We start from the raw sequence: 23,285 nt of genomic DNA, 5'->3' as shown, positions 1-23,285 counted from the left end.
ATAAAGCAGGTAATTCTGAGTTTAGCAAGCAATATTACTCCTCCCTTTAAATCTCACTTCTCAAAATGACAGCATATTTACAGTGTAATAGCACATGGCTAGAAAATTTAAGCCACATGTCAAATAATCTTAAAGAAACCAATAATCATGTATCTTTAACTTGGTATGAAAGAGTTTATTTTTCTCTAACACAATGCAACAGGGATAGTATGATCTTCTGTGAGAGAAGCAAACTGACAGACTAAATAAACACAAAGAACTGAATTAAGTAATTGGCATTATAAAAAGAGGGGGAAATCAAAACCCATCACCCCTGCACACAGCCTCCCTCTAGCAGTACTCAGCAGCAAGTACTACAGTTAATCAGCAAGTAAGTGGCAAATTGGTTTTTTTTTCCTCACCTTGACAACTTCGAGCATGTTTAATCCCATGCCCACCATATATATACATATATATATATATACACATATATATATATATACATACATAAGCATCCGGCAGAAAATAATCTTACAGAAGGTAATGTAGAGTAGCCATGGCATCAGTTTTCCAAAACAGATTTGTCAGCTCTGGTTCACTAAAACTCGACTTACTTAGGAGTCTTTGCTAGATTGAATAACTAAAACTTACAATAAAATAATTGTACAACTGTACTTCAGGATACAATAAACACTGTTTCCTGAGTACGGCTGCATGAATCATCCCCCACCTCGAAGAGAGGGGGGAAAAAACAACCATAGAAGCCAGCATCATTTGACTGCACACCCAGTGGTCTGTCCAATCAAAGCACCAGTTGCATCAACAGCAGTTCAGGTCTTTTATTTCTCTAAATGACAATGATACTCTGACATAAAAAGGAAGTGAACAGTTTAAAAGCTATGAAAGCACACTTCTCTTGGACCTCTATTTACCTACAAATATACTTGTTACAGAGTAAATAAAGAAAAACCACAATAGGTCAGAAGCAACAACTTCAGTATAACCAGCATTGTCCCAAGTGTCTACAATGGAGCTATGGGCAGGCAGATGTCAAAATTCCCAAGCCTAAATTTCCACAGCCCAACAAACTGGATCATTGTAGGTGAGCTCTTTTCCCTCCAAACAGCCAAACGCCCTTCTCTGCTATCAAAAGCAGGCAGGCAGCAAGAGCCAAATGAATCTGTTCACTGCAGAAACTAAAGCATAAGCAAGCTCCACCACAGTCAGCCAGCTTGACTCTGATCAGTTGCAGGCAGGAAGAAAACCAGACAGGCCACTTAAGCAAAGGCTTGTTCACTGTGAGACAGCAACAGAAGATTTATTTGCACAATTGGAGCCATTATGGCAATAACTTCTGTTCACTGACACCCTTCACAGAAATCCACAGGGTTATCTTCCCTCAAAGAAAAAAGTTACAGCCCTGCAATAACTAGAATACACAGCAATAGTTCCAAAATGGCTGAGACCACATGAATTTAGATGAAGAGTAAAAGCTGCCAGCGTGCAAGTGGCTTCAACACAGACATAGTACTGGGCTGTTAATCCAGCCTCTAAAGCAAAGACCGAGAGTAACATTGTGTTCTATAAAGGTAATGCTGCTACTTAGTCAACTATAGAATGTAAAAAATTATTAGTCTTGTAGGAACTTTACAGTATCTATAGTTCTTTTGCAGTCTGTACACAATTCAAGTGAAACCTCCCAATTAAATGAGATATATAAAGTGCTTGAATTTATAACCATACAGAAAATATTACTGACTCATTCACTTGCCTTATCTTTTACTGAACTGAGATAAATGTGGATTAATCTAAACTTTGGGGAAACAACCAAAGGAAACACTAACTGGACATACATTAATTTGACATGAGAAGAAAAAAATAATTAAAAATAAAAATCAAGAAGAATCAAAAAAAAATAGTAAGACTACCAAAGTAAAAGCAAGCTTCTAAGGTGAAAAGGATGAGGTATTCTAAGAAGCTGTGACAAACTAGAATAAATTTATGTAGAAACAAAATACTAACACTAAACTACCTGCCAGAACTTAAGATAAAAGCCCCAAAAATTTTAAGTGGAAAGTGACAAACATTGGCCAAAATTAACAAATTTCACCTCACTATCAGATGTTCTCTGAAATTCCACATGTGTTTAGGGATAACAATCAGAACACAAAGAGTAGATGTTTTGGATAAAGGAAAAAGAGAGATCCTTTTCCAGGAGAAAGCAATTACACCAAAATTACAGATTTCACCAATCTGCAACACAACCTCACTCCATTTACATTCCGTGGTAGAGCAAGATGACAGAGGAAAGACAGCCAGTATCTCAGTGCTGCCAGACTACCCCTAATGCTTTTTTACTTCAAGTTTGCTCATTACATTACTGTTACCAAGATCAACATAGTGTTTCCCAAGTATAAGTATGCTTTAAATTTTAAGCTTTTGGGTTTGGCTTTTTTTTTTTTTTTTGGGGGGGTGGGGTGGGTAGAATGTAGTTTGTTTTGTTTGGGGGTTTTGTTTGTTTACAAAAAGAAAAATAAAGGCAGTTCTCATGCAACAGACACCAAATTTGCTTTTTATGAGAGAAGTGCCCAGGATTTGCAAATAAAAGGTATCAGATTTCTCAGAAATTAATTCCCTATCTTGTTAAAGTAGTTCAACAAATCTCCTAACAATAAATAACAATATCATTCCCCATAGTATATTTCTGGATGCATGCTAGTAAGTTCTATATATTGTGTGCCTTTTTCAAGATCATTTCCAAAAGGGCTGGAAACAAGTAGTTTTGTTTTGGATTTTTTTTTTTTTTTAATATATCTCAGCATTTATAGTCAGTCAGTCATGAGGCAGAGGAAAAAACAGGTTAAAACCATATTTAAAAGCCTATTCCTAGCCCCATGAGAATGCACAGTCTCAAAACACTAAATCTGTCACTGGTTCAGGGGCGATTCCAGACACTGCTGTGCCTCCTGATTAAATTTTCAATCATACATTTCCAGAAATACACATATGACAATAAACTTCAATGCATGTGACTTCTAAGAGGAAAAATATATTTCTAACTCTTAAAGGTGATTATGACCACCTTCATTTAAGGCATTCTGGAAGAATATACACACAGTAAAGAATCAAAATATATTTCAACCACAGTCACTATTCTTAATATTTATGTTCACACCACTCCATGTGTCATGAATTCTTTTCTGGTACATGCAAACAAAACCCCATCACTTCTGCAGGACACCACTGTATCAAAAATCATCACAACACTAGGAACAGCATGAAAGGGAAAGTTGTTGAATTGTCCCTGGGCATTTGTCCATCATGACAAGTTAGAAAGATTAACAGAAAGTGAAAAATACGTAACAGAATACAGCATGCAAGTCTGCCATTCATTTGGTTCATACTGTACAAATGCCTGGAGGAATCACATGCACACAGAGGCAGTTAACTCTATTAATGGCATGGATGAAAGGCAACGCAAATGAACAATTAAAAATTATACATCAACTGAACGCTCAGACAAATTCAAATCTACCCTGTGTGAAAGATGTTAACTACAGTTTTTCTTGCTATCCAACAAAAATTATATTAACAAAGCTTTAACTGTATCATTAATACTTACTATTAGAAGCAGCACCACTAACAAACTCTTAACAAAAAGCAATCACTCTTTAACACCTCATCTCTATTTTTCCTTGGAATTGAAAATGAAGTTCCTATTAGAAGGATTTAATTCTGAAATTGAGACACACTCAACATCAAGGCCAGAACAAAGGTATTCCCACCTACTAAAAGCAGTAACAGAAACTTGGTAACAGACATTAATAAGCACATAGGAATGGACATGGACATCCACATGAAGACTGCAAAAGGCACAGTAGTATAGTTCTTTATTTCCCATCTTCAAAAGTTGAACAGTACTCTTCATAAATGTTGGTGCTCTTCAGTGCTGTTCTGAGTGTTGCTTTGACAATCCATTTCATTGCCACTTAAGATAAATAACCTTCAAAAACAAGATGATATCTATGTACAATAGCAAAACTGTGAGGGATCAAATAAACACTTTGCACATTAACAGCAAATAAATTCCTATAGTTGCTTACACATCAGACATGCAGAAAAGTAAATAACCTTCCCCCACTGAGTTTCAACCAGATCAATCTGGTCTCCTCCAGAAGATATTTCTCCCTCCTAATTTCCATGGCTTTCCATATCTCCCCAAATACTAGCTTTGGTGCAAACATCCTGCCTAAATCACCCAAACTACAAAAAGTTGAGAAAGCAAACATGATTAGGAAAAACAAAAAAAAAGACACATCACAAGTACCAGAGGTTGCTGAAATGTAATCTATACCAATTGGGGTGAAGTATTAATTCACTTTCCTAAAGGAATGTTAATTCCTTCAATTTGTTCACACTCTCTTTCCCTTCAATGTTTTCTGAAACCTCGTTTCTGCTAAGTGTATCAGAAATTCCTTTTTAAGTAAAAGGGAGAACAAAGTTACAATTTATGGAACAATTGTTTTTCTCCCAATCTGATGGATTTTATTGAGATTTCTAGAATGTAAAGCAGCTTTGTTTTCCCAAAACATAGAATGAAATGTAAAACAACACTCCCAACATGCCAGTTTGGCAGAATACACTACTTAAACATCACAAAGGATTGTTCAAGGGCCAAGGCATTGTTTTCCTCTTAAAGGATATTTACATACAATGTATGTTTTACTAGTCTATGGTAATTACATACTAACAGTGTGCTTTGGTCTCAAAGTATTTGTTTTCAAAATACCTGTAGTGCTTGAAGTCTTTCCCTTTGACATGTATTTACTCAACAGTGCTTCTAAAACTTCCCCTTGCATACCAGAATTGTAAGAATGGTGTATTTCACAAAAGGCTCTATTTAATTGTATACAACTATTTTTATGACAGAAGAAACGAAAGTTTAAAAGCACTTCAGGGGAAGGAGAAATTAATGTTTTGAAACCAAGTTCTTTGTGATATTTTGATTTGTTTCATAACTTTGAAACATGCTGTTGTATCACAATTAGCTTTTCCATCCCTGTGAAAGCATAAATTCTATCTATGCCATCCCAAAGGGTAATTATTAAGTATTCAAAATACAGGCATGGTAATAAATGTGGTCACAATAACAGCCTCATTTCTTGTTTCAGTCAGAGCAAGTTTTGTCAAAAAACCCACTTGATTACTGAATCTTTTTAGACGACTTGCTACCATATCCATGATTATTAGATCATGGCCATAGGCTACACACTGGTACACATATTCAGCTGTCAAAGCGAATTCAATCCATTAAATACAAAGGATAGCTATGGACATGGCTGTTTTCTGTTTATGTATAAGGAAACCTTTTTAGACTAGCAATTTTCTTTCTTGAAGAAATGTAGGCAACTGTATTTATCTGTGCCATATTTGGATTAGATTGAAATGAAATTTACAGAAGTGAGAAGCATATGTAATCTGTGAAGGTGTGCTGAAACAGTTTCTAGAACGTTGCTATGAGTCCTAGACTGAAATTTGCATTTCCACATTTTTAAATACCAGAATTTACATTTAAAAAGCTGTACAGTAGATACAGTAGAAGTTGAATTGAAAAAGAAAAACCCAAAAACTCTATCAACAAAAGCCTGAATTAAGCGAGCAAAGAAATAGAAATTATATACAAAAGGAGGGAATGGATATTAACACTGGAAATACATGCAAGTTAATTTAACCCTGCTTAGGTCATATGAAATTATTCTTACTAACCCATTCCAAAGTCCACAGTGTCCTTGAACTGAGGAAGTTAAACACTTTGCCTCTTTTACAGTGTCAACATTAGTCCTCATTTTACAGCTGAGGAAACCAGAAAATAGAAAAGAAACTTAAAAAAAAAAAAAAAGGCAGTTCCTCAAAGAGACATAGGAACTGTGCAGCAAGCTATGAACAGAAATTTTGTCTCTTCACTATGTCCTTTAAAACTCAAGATTACTCTCTTTTTATTACACAATAATAGAATCTTGGTAAAAGTTTTGGTGGGAGGTACTAATACCTACTTAAATTACTGACGTAACAGCACTAAGTATCAAGTGAGTGATAATATTTCCTAGGAATTTTATATTCCTAGTGGATTTTTTTACATACACATTTCCATTTAAAAATACATTAATATAAAAAAATTTCCCATTTTGAGAATTCTGTATTTTGTTCATAACTCAGTATCCACATCTCTATACTTTAAAAGATATGATAAAACAGCAGCATAGATGGAAACAAAACCAGAGGATATTGAAAGTTATTTAATATGTTATATGAATTGCATTAGCTGCTCATTTAATTTTAGAACCAGTCATCCACATATAAAATTCTTCCAGAATTAAAATTTCAGAAGGTAAATACCTAACATCTCACACTAAACTCATTTTAAAAGCTATCCTTGCTAAGCCTGATGAAATCAGGCCAGTATTAATATGTATTTTACATATTCAGAACACAATGAGCTTATTTCAATGCATTTCAGTGAGTCTACTGCCACAAACCCAGAACTAGTACCTACTCAATCAGTATTAATTGACTTAAAAGCTGAAAGGACACATAGACCAGAACTGTGAGAGTCATGAAAGACCTTTTTCCAAAAAAAAACCAAAAAAAACAAGTGACTTGAGGCCAATTGGCAAAACAGTTAGAAGAAACTTCAGTTATTATGTTGTGTTCATTCCCAAGGATATCTTGAGAGCTTCAGCACACATCTGTCGGTGCAGCATTAAATTTGCTTAAAAAGGGAAAACAAGAAGAAGCAGACACATTACAGAGTCTAATTCCCTTGGCTCACACTCTCAGTGTAGTCAATGCTATCCTCTCTTTGGTACAGGATGTGGTCACCATGCCAAGGTCACTTACACCACACCTTGTCTGTCCAGGTTAGACCAATACATGTAGAAACTCTAACAAGTTCTGTCTAAACTGTACTTAGACCAGCAGCTCAGTAACTTCTCAAGGCCAAGCCAACCTAAAGCTATGCTTCTTTTCTACTCTGAGAACAGGACAAGAGGAGGCAGGGACTGAAAAACAAAACTCGAGCTATAAAGATCACTAGTATGGCACATACATACATCTGCTACAGCACAAAGTTCCTTTCAAGTATGAATAATATTAATTATTTCATTCTTCCTTAATTTCACTTGAGAAACAAGATGGAAGTGCTTCTTTAATTCTCATCTGTATCTGCATTTCAGATGAAGTGATAAAGCTATAACGATTATGCTACATAAGAATTTGTGAAGAATGGTGCAAGCCATACAGCTACCTTCAAAATTCTTCTCTTCTTGAGGCTCCTTCAGTAACAAAGGAACACTTGAACATGGAAATCCCAGTCCACGTGAAAGAATCTCATGTACAGCATTAAACACATTGTCTCAATTTAGAAATGCGTTCACTATCTGTTTGATCTTTTTAAATATGGAGGAAATCAATAATCGATCAATTCCATCCCCACAGCACATGTAGAAATGGATGTTACTGCTGTCAAGATTATCTGCACTATGTAAACTGTCTCTGAACTCCTATACTTCATCTTGGGAAAGAAAGCTTCGCTTAAAAAAAATATGGATCTGAGGGGGCACAAGAAATTCACAGACTTTTCTCAATTTTGTAACAAAACCACACTGCAAAGGGGAAATAGTTATACACAAAGATCTAGCTATATCTGCTGAAAAAGGGATCCTATGCAAGGTGTGTTTACCAAATAAACACAGAACTATACCTCTCCACAAATTTTTCTCCTCCATTAGTGTGATATTTAGGATGCTGTATCATAAATAGGCTGAGAGCAAGACAACCATTTTACTTAGGAAAAAAAGGAAACATCAAGTCAAAAAAAAGCATTATGAATAAAGCTTTGGACTTCTTTTTTAGGGGCATTTACAGTAACCAAAATCATGGAGGAAAGTCTCTAGCAATGTATTTTTCCAAGTACTAAAAATGAAAGTCCTACAATGATGGTTTTGCAATAAACACCAGTTAGCTGTTACAAGAGCTCAATCTATACATGCACTCAAGCTAAGTCTGTTAAATATAAGAATTGTTAGCAGCGTAAGATTTTTAAAAGCTGCAGTGTAATTAAGAGGGGGTTCCACCAGCAATCAGCTGCAGAAAGAAAATCATGTATTTTTAAGAAATCTATACTTTCCCCTCTTTTCACTAGAGCTATGTGCTAATACTGACAAGGTACTTTCAGGTCAACGCACCAAGCACTTTAGGAGATGCAACAGCTCTGCCAAGAAACCTGCCTTCAAAAGGACTTTCATTGCTATGGCAACAGCATGTTCTCCAGTATCCAATTCAAAGACAACCTATGACACATACATGAGAGATGGCCAAACTCCGACTGATTACTCACTGCAGCACAAGTCACATTGTCACATATGCACCAGTTTTTACTTGCAGAAATAAAGGGTACAAATCAGGGATTTTTGATGATAGTTCACAGGGCACTTTTGTTTCCTACCAATAAGCAGCTGTATCCAGGACAAAAAAAATTGCTGTTCACATTATAAACAAATATAGAGTGTTCAAAGGCCAAAAGGAATATAACCAGTAGTATCTCTCATATGCAGGCATTTACCTCTCCACTAACAGGAGCTACAGTAACAGCTACATGGGGAGAAGCCAGTACTTCAAGCCATTACAAAGGTTAAGAAGGAAATTTAATTTACATATCCATTTCTGCACTTTTATTACATCACACCTTTCAAAAAGTAGTCAAAGAACAGCATGCTGTTTGTCATCTAAGTTCATTCACCCCAGATGGTCTGATATATCTTTCCTGTAATACAATGAGAAATGTAGCAACATGGTTGCATTCTTTATGATCCTGGCGACCCTAAAATCATTTAGCAACATTTAAAACTACTTCTGGTTGTACCACACAGTGCTGATAACCTGAAGACTAACAGACAAGTAGAAACTTCTTGTAAAGAATCATAATATTCTTTAAAATCTTGGTGGAAGAAAAAAAGGATTAAATTAACTTTCATAGAAGCTGGCTACTTCCCACTTTAAAGGAGCTGACATACAAAGAGAGGGAACGGGTGCAAGCTGGAGCATAGATAGTTCCACATAAAGAAAATCTTTTTCACTGTGAGGTTAACAGAACACTGGAAAAGGCTGACCAGAGAGCTTGTGGAATCTCCTCTGGAGATGCTCAAAATCTGTCTGCATGCTTCCTCTGTGACCTACTCTATGGAATCCTGCTCAGGCAGGGGAGTTGGACTCAATGATCTTTTGCGCTCCCTTCCAGCCCCTAACATTCTGTGATTCTGCGAAAAGGTCTTTTTGACAATTCATAAAGAATCATAGAACTGTTAGGGTTGGAAGGGACATCAAGGATCATCTAGTTCCCACTCCCCTACCTTGGGCAGGGACACCTGACAATTGATCAGGTTGCTTAGAGCCACATCCAGCCTGGCCTTAAAAACCTCAAGGGAAGATTGTTGGGAGAGCATGTTCTAGAGAGGAACCTGTCTCCTATCCTTTAAACCGTCTCTCTGCTTCCTTTTGAATTATCAGACTTTATCTAGCTTGCTTTGCAAGTAGTAATATTACAGATTGTCAAAAAAAATATTCCAAATCAACTAATGAAATTAATGAATGCAAGGGTGGGGGGAGAGGGAAAATGAGGTTTTGGTTTCTTTGGGTTTTTTTTCATGATTGAGGTTTTGGGAGGCTTTGGAGAGGGTTGTGTTGAGTTGTTTTGGTTCTGGGGTTTCTTTGGGGTTTTTTTGGTCTTTTGTTTGCTTTTCAGTTGAGGAACTTCTTAAATTCAGCATCTTACAAGTACTTTCTGGAAAAATATCCAATTCAGATGCTCCTGTCATAAGTAATATTGACATAGTTAATATTCTGTTTTTCTGTATGCTTATTACTGTCCTCTGGCAAGGGAATACGATATCTGAGATATTTTCAAGGTTACCAAAATAAAAGCATTACACAGAGCAGAGAACACGTCAGACATTACATGCATCTATACACATGAAGTGGAAAAGAGATGCATTTCTTTTATAAAACCAAACTACAGGAAAATTTTTTTTTACCATACTATTCAATCACCACACATCTAGGCATCACAACCACTAATCTTGCAAAGACATACTACAAAACACAGCCATTTGAACTCTGCAGTGGTAAGCACCACACATCATTTGTAGAAATATACAAAAGCTTTTCATTACTCCAAAACTCGGTCATCTTCATTAAATCACCATCTCTTCATAAAAGCCTCGGCTTCATTTAGCATTCAGGAAGATGAAAGAGCAGCTACCCTCCTTACGGATTACTTCTCTATTACAAGAGAATGTTTTGCACGTCAAAAGCAAACATTAAAGGATTAAATGATATTGTCATCTCTGCTCTTGTTTACTTGCAGTGGGCAGTGAATAGAATTGCGAAGAAACAATCAGTGATTATTTTAAGCTGTGTTCTTTTGCAAGGATTATGACTCATGAAGTTGCTGCATAAAGAAACTGGAACGGGATAGGTGTCACATTGAAAATCATCGAAACCACAATTTAAAAAAACACATTTGTCATACAAGCAAAGCTGTCTGGTTTAATCATTTCACAGAGTAGCCACAATAGCTCTTGGGGTAACACCAAGACAATAGTATCTTGTATTCAAATAAACAAACAAACAAAAAATATAAACAGATAATCCCATTCTCCTACAAAAGACTAAAAATACTTTAGGATTTTCTGAGTATATTTATCTCCACAGCATCCTACTTACACTAATGCAACACAGTCGAAAATTCAAGAGCTATGTGGTTCCAATACATCCCGGCAGCATGCAAAATGCTAAACTGAATGAATTTAGCATGGATTTATCTACATCTTTTAGGCTTTAAGCATGCTTTCCAACAGAATGAGAGAAACCAAATTGGCAAAGCAATGTTCATTTTAAATTAAAATCTTTACCTTTTTCTCACACCATATATGCTAACAGGTATGGATCATGCTGTTTCACTAAATCTGTCTGGTTCCTGCAACAGGGTTTTGTTGGGTAGATTTTGAAAATGTAAATAAATAGTGTACATAAAACCCACCAGTATGCATTCAGTTTTTATTTTAGGTAAGACTTAGAATCACTCAGTACACTAAAGATTTTGCCTGTAAAGTCTGAACACAGATGAAGACAGGAGGACTATAAATCACTTCGCTCTCCAAAGACAATGATATACATAATAAAATTACTAATGTATTTTGGTCATACCCTAAACAATAAATACAGACACCATGTAATGCTACAGACCAAGTTCTTGTTTGTAGTGAATTAATGATGACTGTTTTAAATTCTTGGTATGATATTCACCGATCTTTCATCTAAAAATGGACAACTAGAAATTACCAAACTTGTATCTCATTTTACTAGGTTTTTCTAATTCATTATGCCTCTTCATCTTTAGATTTCAAAAGGGAAAAAAAATACACCATCTGAAATTTAATTTTCACAAATGAAGGCTCAGAACACACTTCTATACAAAACTCCAAACCAGCCTAACATGAGTTTCTCCATGTTACCACTGCTTCATCTGTGGCAGCAGCGAAGAGCTGTTTGAGAGGCAATACACAAACAAAATGTTTCCTGCAGTTTTGATCATGTGGAATTAGCAAAAGCAAGAGGTTTAACTTATTACTAGAACTCCAAATAACTAACAACCTGGTACAGACACAGAGATAACCACTGTTTCTATAGCTACAAATTGTATGGAAAAAGAAAAATAATGCAAAAAAGCAAACGTAAGTATCTCAAAGGTTCATAGAAAAACAGCATAGGCAACCTCTGCAGAAGGTTAGGAGCAAGAAAGCAGGTCCACTGCAACAAACAAGCTTTACTTGTCCACTTACCAATGAAGAGTAATTGCATATCATACCATCAATGTACACTTTTTGCCATCTCTTTTAGACTCAGTTCTACAGCTTGAGCAGTTTAAATCTTCCTATCACTAACATGGAAATATACAACTTCCTTGTCAAAGTCAAACCTTAGTTTTATGCTCCTAAGGTTTTACCAGCATTCCTAGAGAGCATTACCCACATTACCCTACTACCAGGGCTGTAAATAGTCTCTATCAAGTCTCTTCCTCTTATATTCCCCATTCAAAGAACTTTTAAAAATACCAGCAACAATTTCTTTGATGTGATCAAGCCAGATGATTTTGCATTATATCAATAAGAACATGAAGTTTAATCTAAGGTAATGCCAGCGCCTTCTTAAAAAAACCAAAAAACCCCCCACCAAAACCAAAACACAACCCACCCAAACAAATCACATCCCTAGCACACAAGAATCTAACAAAGTCCTAAAGATTGATTTGGTACATTTTAGCTTGATTATCCTCTGAAGACAGAGAGATATTGTTAAACGTAACAAAAGCTCCTCTTTCTGATCATTCTTGGTATTCAGTTAACATCTTCACCAAAAAACTATGCCCTTTATGTTTTTCAATGTTGTGTTTACAAACATAGCTTTGTTTTACCCATAAAAAAACAAGGCATTCATTCATGACATTAAAAAAAAATATCATTATCTCATCTTAGACTCATAATAGAAAACCAAAACCAAACAACAAAAAAAAACCCCTTGCCCCTACTACCACTAGTAAATAACCAATTGTACTATTTTCAAAGTCCACAAGTACTTCCAATTCATCAGGTTGAAGTATAAAACAGAATTAGGGACATATAGACTCTCAAATGAATAAAACACTCCACAAACTGAAGAGGCAGTCATCGCTAAACATAGAAAAAACCCCAGAGATTAAAAATAATATTTCCTATCTTCAGATTTATAACTATGCATTGAAATAATACTTTTCCCCCTTTTCCTACAATGCCTAATAATGAAAAAGTGATTAAGATGTATATACAGTTTAAAACCAGTTTTAAGTATTCAGCAATCTCCACCAAATAATTCACATGCAGAAGAAAACAGTGTCTTCACTTCTGTGTTTATTTACTATTTAAATGTAGTGACTTCCTCACAGACATACAAAACTAATCAAGTTTTCCTCTATACTTCTGAAGAAATGCTAACATTATATTAGACACAGCCATTTAAAAAAGCATTGTAACATACTTTATTCAATAATGCTATTTATTGAAGATGAATTTCCAAATATTATATAGTACTTATTTTGGAGGAAATTTAAGATAGAAGACTTTATTATATCACATAGATTAGCTATAGATCCAGATGTGATCTAATTTTACAAAGCTAAAAATGCTCAGTGCTGGTCCCCAAAAACAATCCTTCAAGTCAAGAGCACACAAACCAACAACTGTATCCCCCTGGTCAAGAGATGTCAGCTCAAGGGGTCTAGTAAACTAGATTAGTTCAATTTCAAAACTAGTAGATCAACAAAAGAAGTCATGTAATAGTATCTTTAGGCTCAACTACGGATAAAGTAGAATTATCTGAGACAAACAGCTGTCTTACCAACTTGATAGCAAAATGACTGAGGTGTTAAGTACTCTCTGTGTGACAGCTGAAAGAGGTGGGGGGAAGGGGAACTTTGGCCTGTATATATGAAAGACATGCTTTTAATGTGAAATTCCCTTGCCAAAGACCACCAATTTTTAAAAAGTTAAAAACCCCCCAAGCCTTAGCAAAAGCTACAAAGTTCTAGATTAATCAAGGGACTGAGTATGTTACAGTTGCCATTAAAGGATACAAATACACAAGGTTTATACTTCTCTTTAAAGAACAGAAATTCCCCAGATAATATGCAGTGTCTACTAAGTCTCTCCTCTGGATTATTCCTCCACTTCTAAAACTTCAGTCCTGGTGTTTACATTTATATCAACATGGATGAACTAAAACAAAATACACTAACAGGCAATTTCAAAGCCTATTCTTTCACACATTCCACTAGGACCACTCTACAAAGCATATGGATACACTCCATCACTTACAGTAGATCAGAAAAATCTGGAATATAAGAGCTACTGGCTGGGGTGGGCAGTGATGGTGAAAGGTGCCCCATCCTGGCTACATCCACATCAGGAAAAGACAAGGCACTACTATGACCCCAGACCTTCTGAAGCTACCCAGAAACAACATTGCAAAAATGCTCCTTGCACTGTAAGACAGTAACATTTATTGCTACTGTGCTCATAAACATGGTGATCACACTACTCCTCTCACTCAGGGTGAAATAATTGCCACAATGATGGCATTAGGTTTTTGAAAGAATGCTCCCTACATGCCAAGAGAACAAGTTAGTTTCCCTTATTAACAGTGTCAAGTGTACCTCTATACAGAAGACAGGATAAACGCTACTAAATTCTAAAATGAATGGTTTGGAAGACAGCAAGGAATTTCTGACCAACTGACTATAAGGTTCATATCACTACCTTAAGTGCTAACGGCCATTTCAAATCCATAGCCAATGGCAAGAATGGTTTATTCAAGCCAGATTCAGAACATCTAATTGTTCCAGCCACAATTCCTTTTCTCCTCCTTTAAAAAAAAAACAAAAAAAAACCCCACCCAGCAACAAATAAAAATACCTCAACATCCACGTGACCACAAACACCATGTGAGGGACTGCCTGCTTTAAAGCTGGCTTGTCAATTCTCTCTGACCATATTTTCCCCTCCTCTTTCTTAAACAGGAATATAGAAGCAGTTACTTAGCCCTTTTATATGCTGTACTTCTTAAGACTGTTCATGGAGTGTCTGGGAACTTACCTTTCCAAACACAAGGGAAGGGAAGGTACAAGAGAGTAATAGTGAGCCAGAGGCTGCCAAAAGATAAGCTTCAGAGTCAGTTACTAGCACTGTACCACCCCTCTAGGTTTCTAAATGCAATAGGTGAGAAGGGATCCAGATGAAAGTGCTCAGCACACTTGTGTTCAGTCCATTTGAATGATAATCCATGGGTCTCCACTAGAAACATCTAGAGGGGAGAGAAGCTGCAAATACCTTTCTGCTCTCAAGCACAATTATTCAACAACTCCTAGCAGGTTCTTCAGAAGAGGACAGAATTTAGGACCCCTCAGGCCCAAGATGAAATATCAAGCTACTAGATCTGCTTGTTCACTTTTAACACTGCCAGAAAACAAACTAAATAGAAATAATAAAAAATTCTCATTGCTGCATGACCTTATGTTTACTTTAGCAGACCACTTTAGATTTCTGACATTTAACACACTTACCTTCTTCTAAACAAGAAAAACACACAGGATCATAATGTATTTTGAATAACAAACGCAGAAATACAGATTACATTTCTGAAAAACATGCCTTCCACTTTTTCCCCACCCCCCCCAAGGTTAAAAGAATCTGTCATGATCTAACACACAATAAAATCAAACTACATGACTACATAGACCTCTCATCAACTCCTTAATCACTGAATTAGGAGCAAGCATAAAGTATTTTCTACACCTCAATTGGAGACAGTATCACAGTATCGCCAAGGTTGGAAGAGACCTCGAGGATCATCGAGTCCAACCTGTCACCACAAACCTCACAACTAGACCATGGCACCAAGTGCCATGTCCAATCTCCTCTTGAACACCTCCAGGGATGGTGACTCCACCACCTCCCCGGGCAGCCCATTCCAATGACAAATGACTCGCTCGGTGAAGAACTTTCTCCTCACCTCGAGCCTCAACTTCCCCTGGTGCAGCTTGAGACTGTGTCCCCTTGTTCTGGTGCTGGTTGCCTGGGAGAAGAGACCAACCCCTTCGTGGCTACAACCTCCCGTCAGGTAGTTGTAGAGGGCAATGAGGTCACCCCTGAGCCTCCTCTTCTCCAGGCTAAACAATCCCAGCTCCCTCAGCCTCTCCTCATAGGGCTTGTGCTCAAGGCCTCTCACCAGCCTTGTTGCCCTTCTCTGGACACGTTCAAGTGCCTCGATGTCCTTCTTAAACTGAGGGGCCCAGAACTGGACACAGTACTCAAGGTGTGGCCTAACCAATGCAGAGTACAGGGGCACAATGACCTCCCTGCTCCTGCTGGCCACACTGTTCCTAATGCAGGCCAGGATGCCACTGGCCTTCTTGGCCACCTGGGCACACTGCTGGCTTATGTTTAGGCGGGGGTCAATCAGCACCCCCAGGTCCCTCTCTGTTTGGGAGCTCTCCAGCCACTCTGACCCCAGCCTGTAGCTCTGCATGGGGTTGCCGTGGCCAAAGTGCAGCACCTGGCACTTGGACTTGTTAAATGCCATCCCACTTGCCTCTGCCCATCTGTCCAGTCAGTCGAGGTCCCTCTGCAGAGCCCTTCTACCCTCTAACTGACTAACATCTGCTCCTAACTTGGTGTCATACTGCACCAGAAACACATGTTGAATGGTATCAGACAACAAATTCTTCTTAGGAATCACAGTTCTGATAAAAAAAAAAAATCCTTTTTTTTTAAAGGTTAGGAGCACTTACTTGCACACATAAAAAGTCTCACTTTTCTGTAGTTTTCTCCACGTCTGTGATTTGGCTATGAGTATTAAGAATGCAGTTCTTAACACACTGCCCATCCAGGTAACTCACCCAAGTGTTTTTGTTGAGGTTTTGTTTGTTTGATAAGGAACTGCTGGTGCAAAACTAAAAATTAAACAAGAGTTTACAGGACTGAGAAACAGGAATCAAGGTAGGTTTTGCTAATTTTGGCCACACTGTTTGATAACTTAATAGACTTGCTAAAGAATTGCCTTTGTGTCCAGTCTCAATACACACAGCCCTAATTTAGGGACCTTGGGTTAATAGCAGGCTATCAACTTAAATGGTCTTTGCATCAAGCCACTAATTAGTGACCTATCCCAATCCATTCCTTAAAGTCAGTACATTAATGGAGAGTGAAAAGGAGAGCCTCTTCAATACGCATAGAATGGGACCAAACTGATAGGAATGGGTACCTAGAGATGCATTCAAAAGGTTTTTTCCTTGTAGATCTATCACAAGGAATGTCTTGGTACACAAAGGACTTGTGCCCAAAGCTTTCCACACACGAATGTGTGCTGATTTTTCAAAGAACTTCAGAAGAATCTTACAAGCACAAGAAGAATCATATTTTGACAACTTAGCTCTTGAACTCTTACCAAATTTGGTGTTTAATCCACATTATCTTACCCCCTAGGTTTTTGACTATTTGCGCAGCCACATACAAAAATGATGCTATTGGTACAGTAAGGAGGCTACCAAAATTGAACATAGCAGACAACATCGTAAAACAGTGTTTCTGACCTATTCTTCTTTAACATCTAAGGTTCTTTGCAAATTTCAAACAAAACAAAAAACCAGTTTAATTTTAGGGTATCACACCTGAGATCAAAAAAAAAATCAATCACAGCTAAAAATTAAATTGAAATCCAACATGCTGAGAAACACAGGAAAATTGCACTGCTATTGCTTATGCCAGGTTTGTATAGGCATAAGTTTTGTGGTTTTGACAGAGAGCAGAAGAAAATCTTACAGTAAATCAGAAATAATGCTATTAGCCATTGTAGTAACACTGACAAAAAGTAATTCTAAATAAAATCTGTTTTAAAAGCCTAATGAAATAACCTAATAGAACACGTCTCTGACCTTTGATTACTCCTTCCACAATTTCTAAGATAGAAATGGCTTTATCTTCACAGGTTGGCTTGGAAGGAGAAGAGAATGGGAAGTTCTATTTTAAATGTGAGGTAATTACAACAGGTATGACAAGGAATATTTTGTGGCTTACCTCACTGACTTACATATCAGGTTACTTTTCAAATACATTTATTTTCACCCGGAATCTGAACAAGTTACTTGACTTCAGCAGCAGCTTACATGACTCACTGGTCTTAAGATAGCATGATCTATCAGATGAACTAATCTGCAGCTTTCATTCATAACTGATTGATCTGCAGAAAGGAAGCCTGCCCCAACCTCACACTCTAGCTATCTTTTAATAAAACCACAACGTTTGTATGTTAATTCCTGACAGCATTTTCTTACAAATTATAGGTATCGGTCATAATAGTTGTTTCATTTAAGCAACCTAATTACACATATTTACAGTACAATCAACAGAAACATCAGAATTATACCATATCAAGTTTGTTACATCAGGATTAATAACGTACAACCTAATGCTTTCAACACGTCACAAAGCCACACTGAAAAACAAAACATAACCATCCTTGAATAGCAACTATTTAGTACTTTAAAACTGGGGGCTTGGAGGATAGCAAGGAAAATGCATCGTGAGCATTCCTTCCTTTTAAATCCACTTTCCCAGAAATATACAGTCACAAGAGCCACTCAGACAAGCAGCTGATTTTCACCTATTTAATGGGGGGCCATCAGGCTGCATCTCAAGTCACTGGTAAGTTAAGAGGAGGGCAGAGAAAGACAACACTCAACACTGACCCAATACACAACTAATATAGAAGTATATATTCCTGCAGAGGAATCCCCCTAGGTCAAGGCTTAGGTCATAACATTGCAATACTTAGACCATATAATCCAAATAAATAGTAAATCTCCACAACTAGAAATGTTTTGAATTAACATCCACAACTATATACCTTTATCATTTCCAAGACAATTCAGTTGAGGCTGTAGCTTGTTGGACAGCTGCAGTGTATTTGCTCATAATTGCTATCTATGTGATGCTATTAGTAAAGAAATTCAAGGAGTCAGTAACACTGTTTTTCCCAAAAAGCTAAGTATTCTGACATTCTCCTTCTCCGGCCATCCAAGGAAAGAAGAGGATACATTGCCTACAAATAGGGCAAGCTGCATTGCCTACAACTGATCTAATAGCTAAACTAAAAATATAAAAGCTTCATTATTCAACAGCAATTTGTTCTACTCATTCAGGAAAAGCGAGAGAAAAGAGGGATGAGATGCTGAGTTTGGGCTCCCCAAAATAAGTTATAGCTGCCTGAATGTCTTTTAAAACAAGCTTTTGAGAAGCAACTGTCTTGAATACTTAAATAAAACAAAACCAACCAACCAAAGAAAACAAAACAAACCCCACCATTACATCGTATATTGATTTGCTGGTTTACCACCGACGATAATTTAAACTCAATGTACCTCCAAAGACCAGGACAAATCCACTTATGTATTTTAAGTGAGAAAAAGTATAATTAATTTTTTGAGTATGCTACACTTACATCATTGCCTATATATTTTGCTTAAATATAGGAGATAATCTCAGAAGAGTTTGCAAAAGTATGTAAATTCTCAGTTTTAAGATGCTTTTAAAACCAAAAATTCTTACGTGTCACTAAAATGCAGTGAGTGATATGGACTCTCAAAAGGAATAGCTCTGACAATTGTGGTAGTTTCAGGTTATGCCTTTAAAAATTTTTCACAGAAACAGAACAGAACAGAAAGTAGTAAAATGTAAATAAATCACTATTGGGTGTAAAAAGGAAAATAATGATCATTCTAAACAATCCCATTGGAGAGAAAAGGGACTTAAACTAGCCTGCAGAACAATCTCTCTCTTCTCGCCTTTGCTCTGGGAGATACTAACTTTGTGCTTCTGCTGGCTTCTGCTTGACCTTGGCTGCATTGTTTTGACTAAGTTCTAACATCGGTCTGCTTCTTTCTCTTGTCCCTTTTTGTGTGCAGCGGAGTAAAGGGGAGGCAGGGAGGGAGAAGCTATTAGCTTCCCCTGGTCTTTCGCCAGGGGGTTTCTTGTGCGGTTCATTAATTGTAAATACCTGTAAATAGTGTATATATTGTACATATTCATTGCATTTCATTGTAGATTGTAGTTTTTCTTGTAAATACAATTTTCATTTGCTTCTAACTGAGCTGGTCTGGCAAATTTAATGTTATGGGGGAATTTTCAACCCACCACAACACTGTAAAAGGCAAACAGGCCATATTACTACACAACTTCAAGCCACTTGACTGAAATTCTAAAAATTTGGTTTCATTAACCTTAACTAAAGACACAAACATCACACATTCTTAAAAACAGAATTATCACTTCAATGAATTCACAAACAATAAGCATAGGTAAGAACAAATGTTATGCAACAGTTACTTTAGTTTCCCTTTTTATGTAGTAAGAAACATACCCTTTACAAGAATGATACAAAGTGTGTGTTAAGAAAAAACCACCTGCATTTCTTTCCTATTTCAGGCTCAGGTGAAAAATAACTCAAAAAAAGTCATTAGGTAGACCTCAATGAAAAGTCATTGATGCCACAAAAACCAGGCAACATGTAAATAGATTTACTTGTTTTCCAGAAGCATTGGCAAAGTTTCAATATGAGAGAATTCCATTTGCCAAGACTCAGAGAACTACAGTGTCTAGAAAATTGTATTAGCCTTACATTTTCTTTAGGAACTGCCTTTTAAAACTACATTCTTGAGTCCAGAGTGTCTCAATATTTGGCATTTTACTTCAGTGATTGCCCCTTTCCTACTGAGGCTAAAAAATACTTCAATTGAACAGGTAATTTTGATTGTATCAAAGAAGCCATTCACTTTTAACACCACAGAGAGAGAACTTACATGTTGATGAGTAGAGATACTAACACTTCGCTGTACTGGGACAAGTAGTTTAAGGAATATAGACTAAACCTGTGGTTGAAGTCTAGGAAGTGTGCTCTTCAGTCAGAGCAAAACCGCCTATCTTTAAACTCAATATCTCATGAGAGTATGTACAAATGAAAGACTACCATACATGAAGACTAAGCTAAAGCATCAACAGCTAGTTACGTGAACGTTACGTATCTTGGGTGCATCCTACCTGATCCAGTGAACTGGCTGCTTCCCAGCGTAGTTGGTCTGGTTTTCCCACTATTAACAGGTGGGGAAAACATCTGCAAAACAAACAAACAAACACATTTAAACCGGCTTCAAAAATGTGCTAAATCGCTAATGTAAACTGTTTTTTAAAAATTAATAGGAAACAGTTATTTGATTCATTTTTCTGCTAGCAAATAAACAGAATGGAAGGCCAATAAAGTCAATAAACTAAAGTACTCCTTGCAATTTATCCATATTACTAAAATCTCTTTTCTACATGAACACAAACAACTTGAAAAAACAAAACTTAAAAGGAAACTGACTGCTATTGCAATTTTAAACCTTTCTGTATCTTAAATTTTGCTACTCAAAACATATTTCTTCCTGATCTGTGAGTTTAGTCACTGGATAAAGGCAGCAACACCGTACTATGTTTACAAATAAAACACTTATTTGAAGTGTTAGTATCACATAGCAACTAACTGTACTTGTCTAAGCTAAAACTACATACCAACAAGCTTGGTTATTTACGGACATTACATTTTCTTTTCTGTTTGTCTGAAGGAAAAAATAAAAATAAAAATGTCAAAGTACCAGTGCCACATGCCAACTTAATTATTAGATTATGCCACCACTGGGTCAGCCTCATTTTAACTAGTTAAACCAATTGACCCAGGTGGTATTACAGTATTAAATCTGGAAGTCTAGACATTACATCAAAGTTCAGGTGTCCGACTTGGCTGAGACGGACCCAGCCGAGCCCTGTACGCTGCCGCCCCTACTCCTCAGCTCGCTTTACCACGCAGAAGCCCTCGGAGGATATCCTACCGCACTGAAGTCCAGCAAGTCGCTCAGCTCCTTGTCAGTCCCTATAGCGGCCATCCTCTGCTGCTGGGAGTTCATCTTCCTCCGCTCCTCCGATTACCCTCTAGAGCACAAGGAAAGAGGCACAGGCAGTACTTCACCACGGGGCTGGGGCCGACCCCCGACACTGGAACCCAGCGCGGACTGAAGAAGGGCCCCGGATATCTGTACCCCTCGCGCAGGGGAATCCCAGGGGTTCCCCGCTTTACCGGGCGGGCTGACGGAACCGGCAGCGGAAGCAGCTTCCCCAAACTAATCAACTCTCCTAAGTTTCCTTAGTCTCTTTCCTCCCTCATTCCACTTCTCCCCCACCTCGATGCGCCGCCGCGGGGCCACCGCCAGGAATGAGGCTCCCCCCGAGGCAAGCGAAAGCAAACAGCCGCGACCCGACGAAGTCCGGAGAATTAGCGGGAGATTAAGTGACTCACTGTCTCTGCAACAATGGGGCTGACGAGCGGGACTGGACGCGCCTCAGCAGAGCCATCTCTGCCCCAACATTGTCGCCCACCGGCCCTGGCAGCTCCCCGCACCCACACACCCGCTCGCAGACCGCGACAGCCGCTCCGCGCTCGGGACCGCGGCGGGCCGGGAGCCGCCCCCGCGCACCGCACGCGCACACGCGGCGCGGGGCCGGGCGGACGCGCGCCGCCCCCGGGAGGGCGGACGCGCGCGGCGGACGAGAGGGAGAGGGAGAGGGAGGGAGAGGGAGGGAATGGAGTGGGGGGGGGGGTGCAGGGCAGAGGAAAGGAGGGGCGGCGGGAGCTGCGCCTTCTCTTTTGCCCGGCGGGCGCCGCGAGGAGCAGCTAGGGCGCTGCCGCAGCACCCCCCACTCCCTCTCCCCGCTCCCTCCAAGTTTCGGAGCTGCCCGGCGCGCCGGGGCCGGGTTCTAGCCGCCACAATCCTTTATGAGCACTGAGAGCCGGGCGGCGGGGAACGCGCGCCCCGAGCACCGCCCGCGGGAAGTCGCTGCCCGCCGGGACTCGGTCCCGCCCGAGGCCGAGCGCCACAGCGCGGCAGAGCGTCCGTGGTCCGACCCGACGTCGCCGGAGACCCTGGCACGCCGCACGCACGCCCCGCCACCCGAGCGGCTGGCCCCAGCAGCCACTTCTCGGGCTCCCTAGCGGCGTTTCCTTCGCCTCTGCGGCCTCTCCGCTGTCCGCACGGAGGCCCTCCTCCCGAGCGGCCGCGGCCTCGGTGCCTTTAATCACCGCCTCTGCCCCTGCTCCCGACCGGCTGCCGCTTCCCTCCCCCCACCATTCTCTCCCAACTTCTCCCGGTCCCTCGCCGCTCGCATTTACCTGCTGCCCACCGTACGCTCCGGTGACCAGGGCTGAGCCGGCGGCGGCGGGCGGGCCGCGGGCTGGGTGGGAGGCGACGAGTCGAACGCTTCCCCCCACCCCCCCCCCACTGGAAGGAACTTGTGGGTTTCCCTCAGGCAGACATTTTTTTGCTAACAGAGCCTTAGCACCACGTTCACGGCTTCGGCTTCGTATCCCTCCGCGCCGAACGCCGCCACGGCCTTAACCCTTACCGCCCCACGCTGCTACCGGCCGGGGGCGGGTAGGAGACGCCGCCGCGCTGGCAGCAGCTCCGCGGGCACCCCTTGGAGCCGCTCCGATTCTCGTCTCACTGCCGGGCGTAGCGCAGAGACGCCCCAGCAACGGGTCCTGACCTGGTCCCGGGGGCTTCCCGCACCGCCGCGCAG

The 23,285-nt window shown here is 39.3% G+C and overlaps 1 protein-coding gene across 7 annotated transcripts in view; it reads right to left on the bottom strand.

Annotated features, from left to right (window-relative positions):
• Positions 1-23,046, bottom strand: part of TCF12 (transcription factor 12) — a 170,835-nt gene extending 147,789 nt beyond the window's left edge. For 4 of the 7 annotated variants that reach the window (XM_054168944.1, XM_054168946.1, XM_054168948.1 and 1 more), the window contains exons 1-3: positions 22,879-23,045; positions 21,545-21,644; positions 20,718-20,790 (exon numbers count right to left, since the gene is read on the bottom strand). In XM_054168944.1, the coding sequence (XP_054024919.1) occupies positions 20,718-20,790; positions 21,545-21,619 (148 nt within the window). In that variant the 5' untranslated portion in view covers positions 21,620-21,644; positions 22,879-23,045. Of the gene's footprint in view, positions 1-20,717; positions 20,791-21,544; positions 21,645-22,008; positions 22,136-22,878 lie in introns of those variants that run through there. The other 3 variants (XM_054168947.1, XM_054168949.1, XM_054168945.1) reach the window with 2 other exon arrangements.
• Positions 23,047-23,285: the final 239 nt, after the last annotated feature.

The sequence above is a fragment of the Dryobates pubescens genome, chromosome 17, assembly GCF_014839835.1.
Source record: "Dryobates pubescens isolate bDryPub1 chromosome 17, bDryPub1.pri, whole genome shotgun sequence".
Classification (NCBI taxonomy): domain Eukaryota; kingdom Metazoa; phylum Chordata; class Aves; order Piciformes; family Picidae; genus Dryobates; species Dryobates pubescens.
This window is presented reverse-complemented; position numbering and strand designations above follow the sequence as displayed.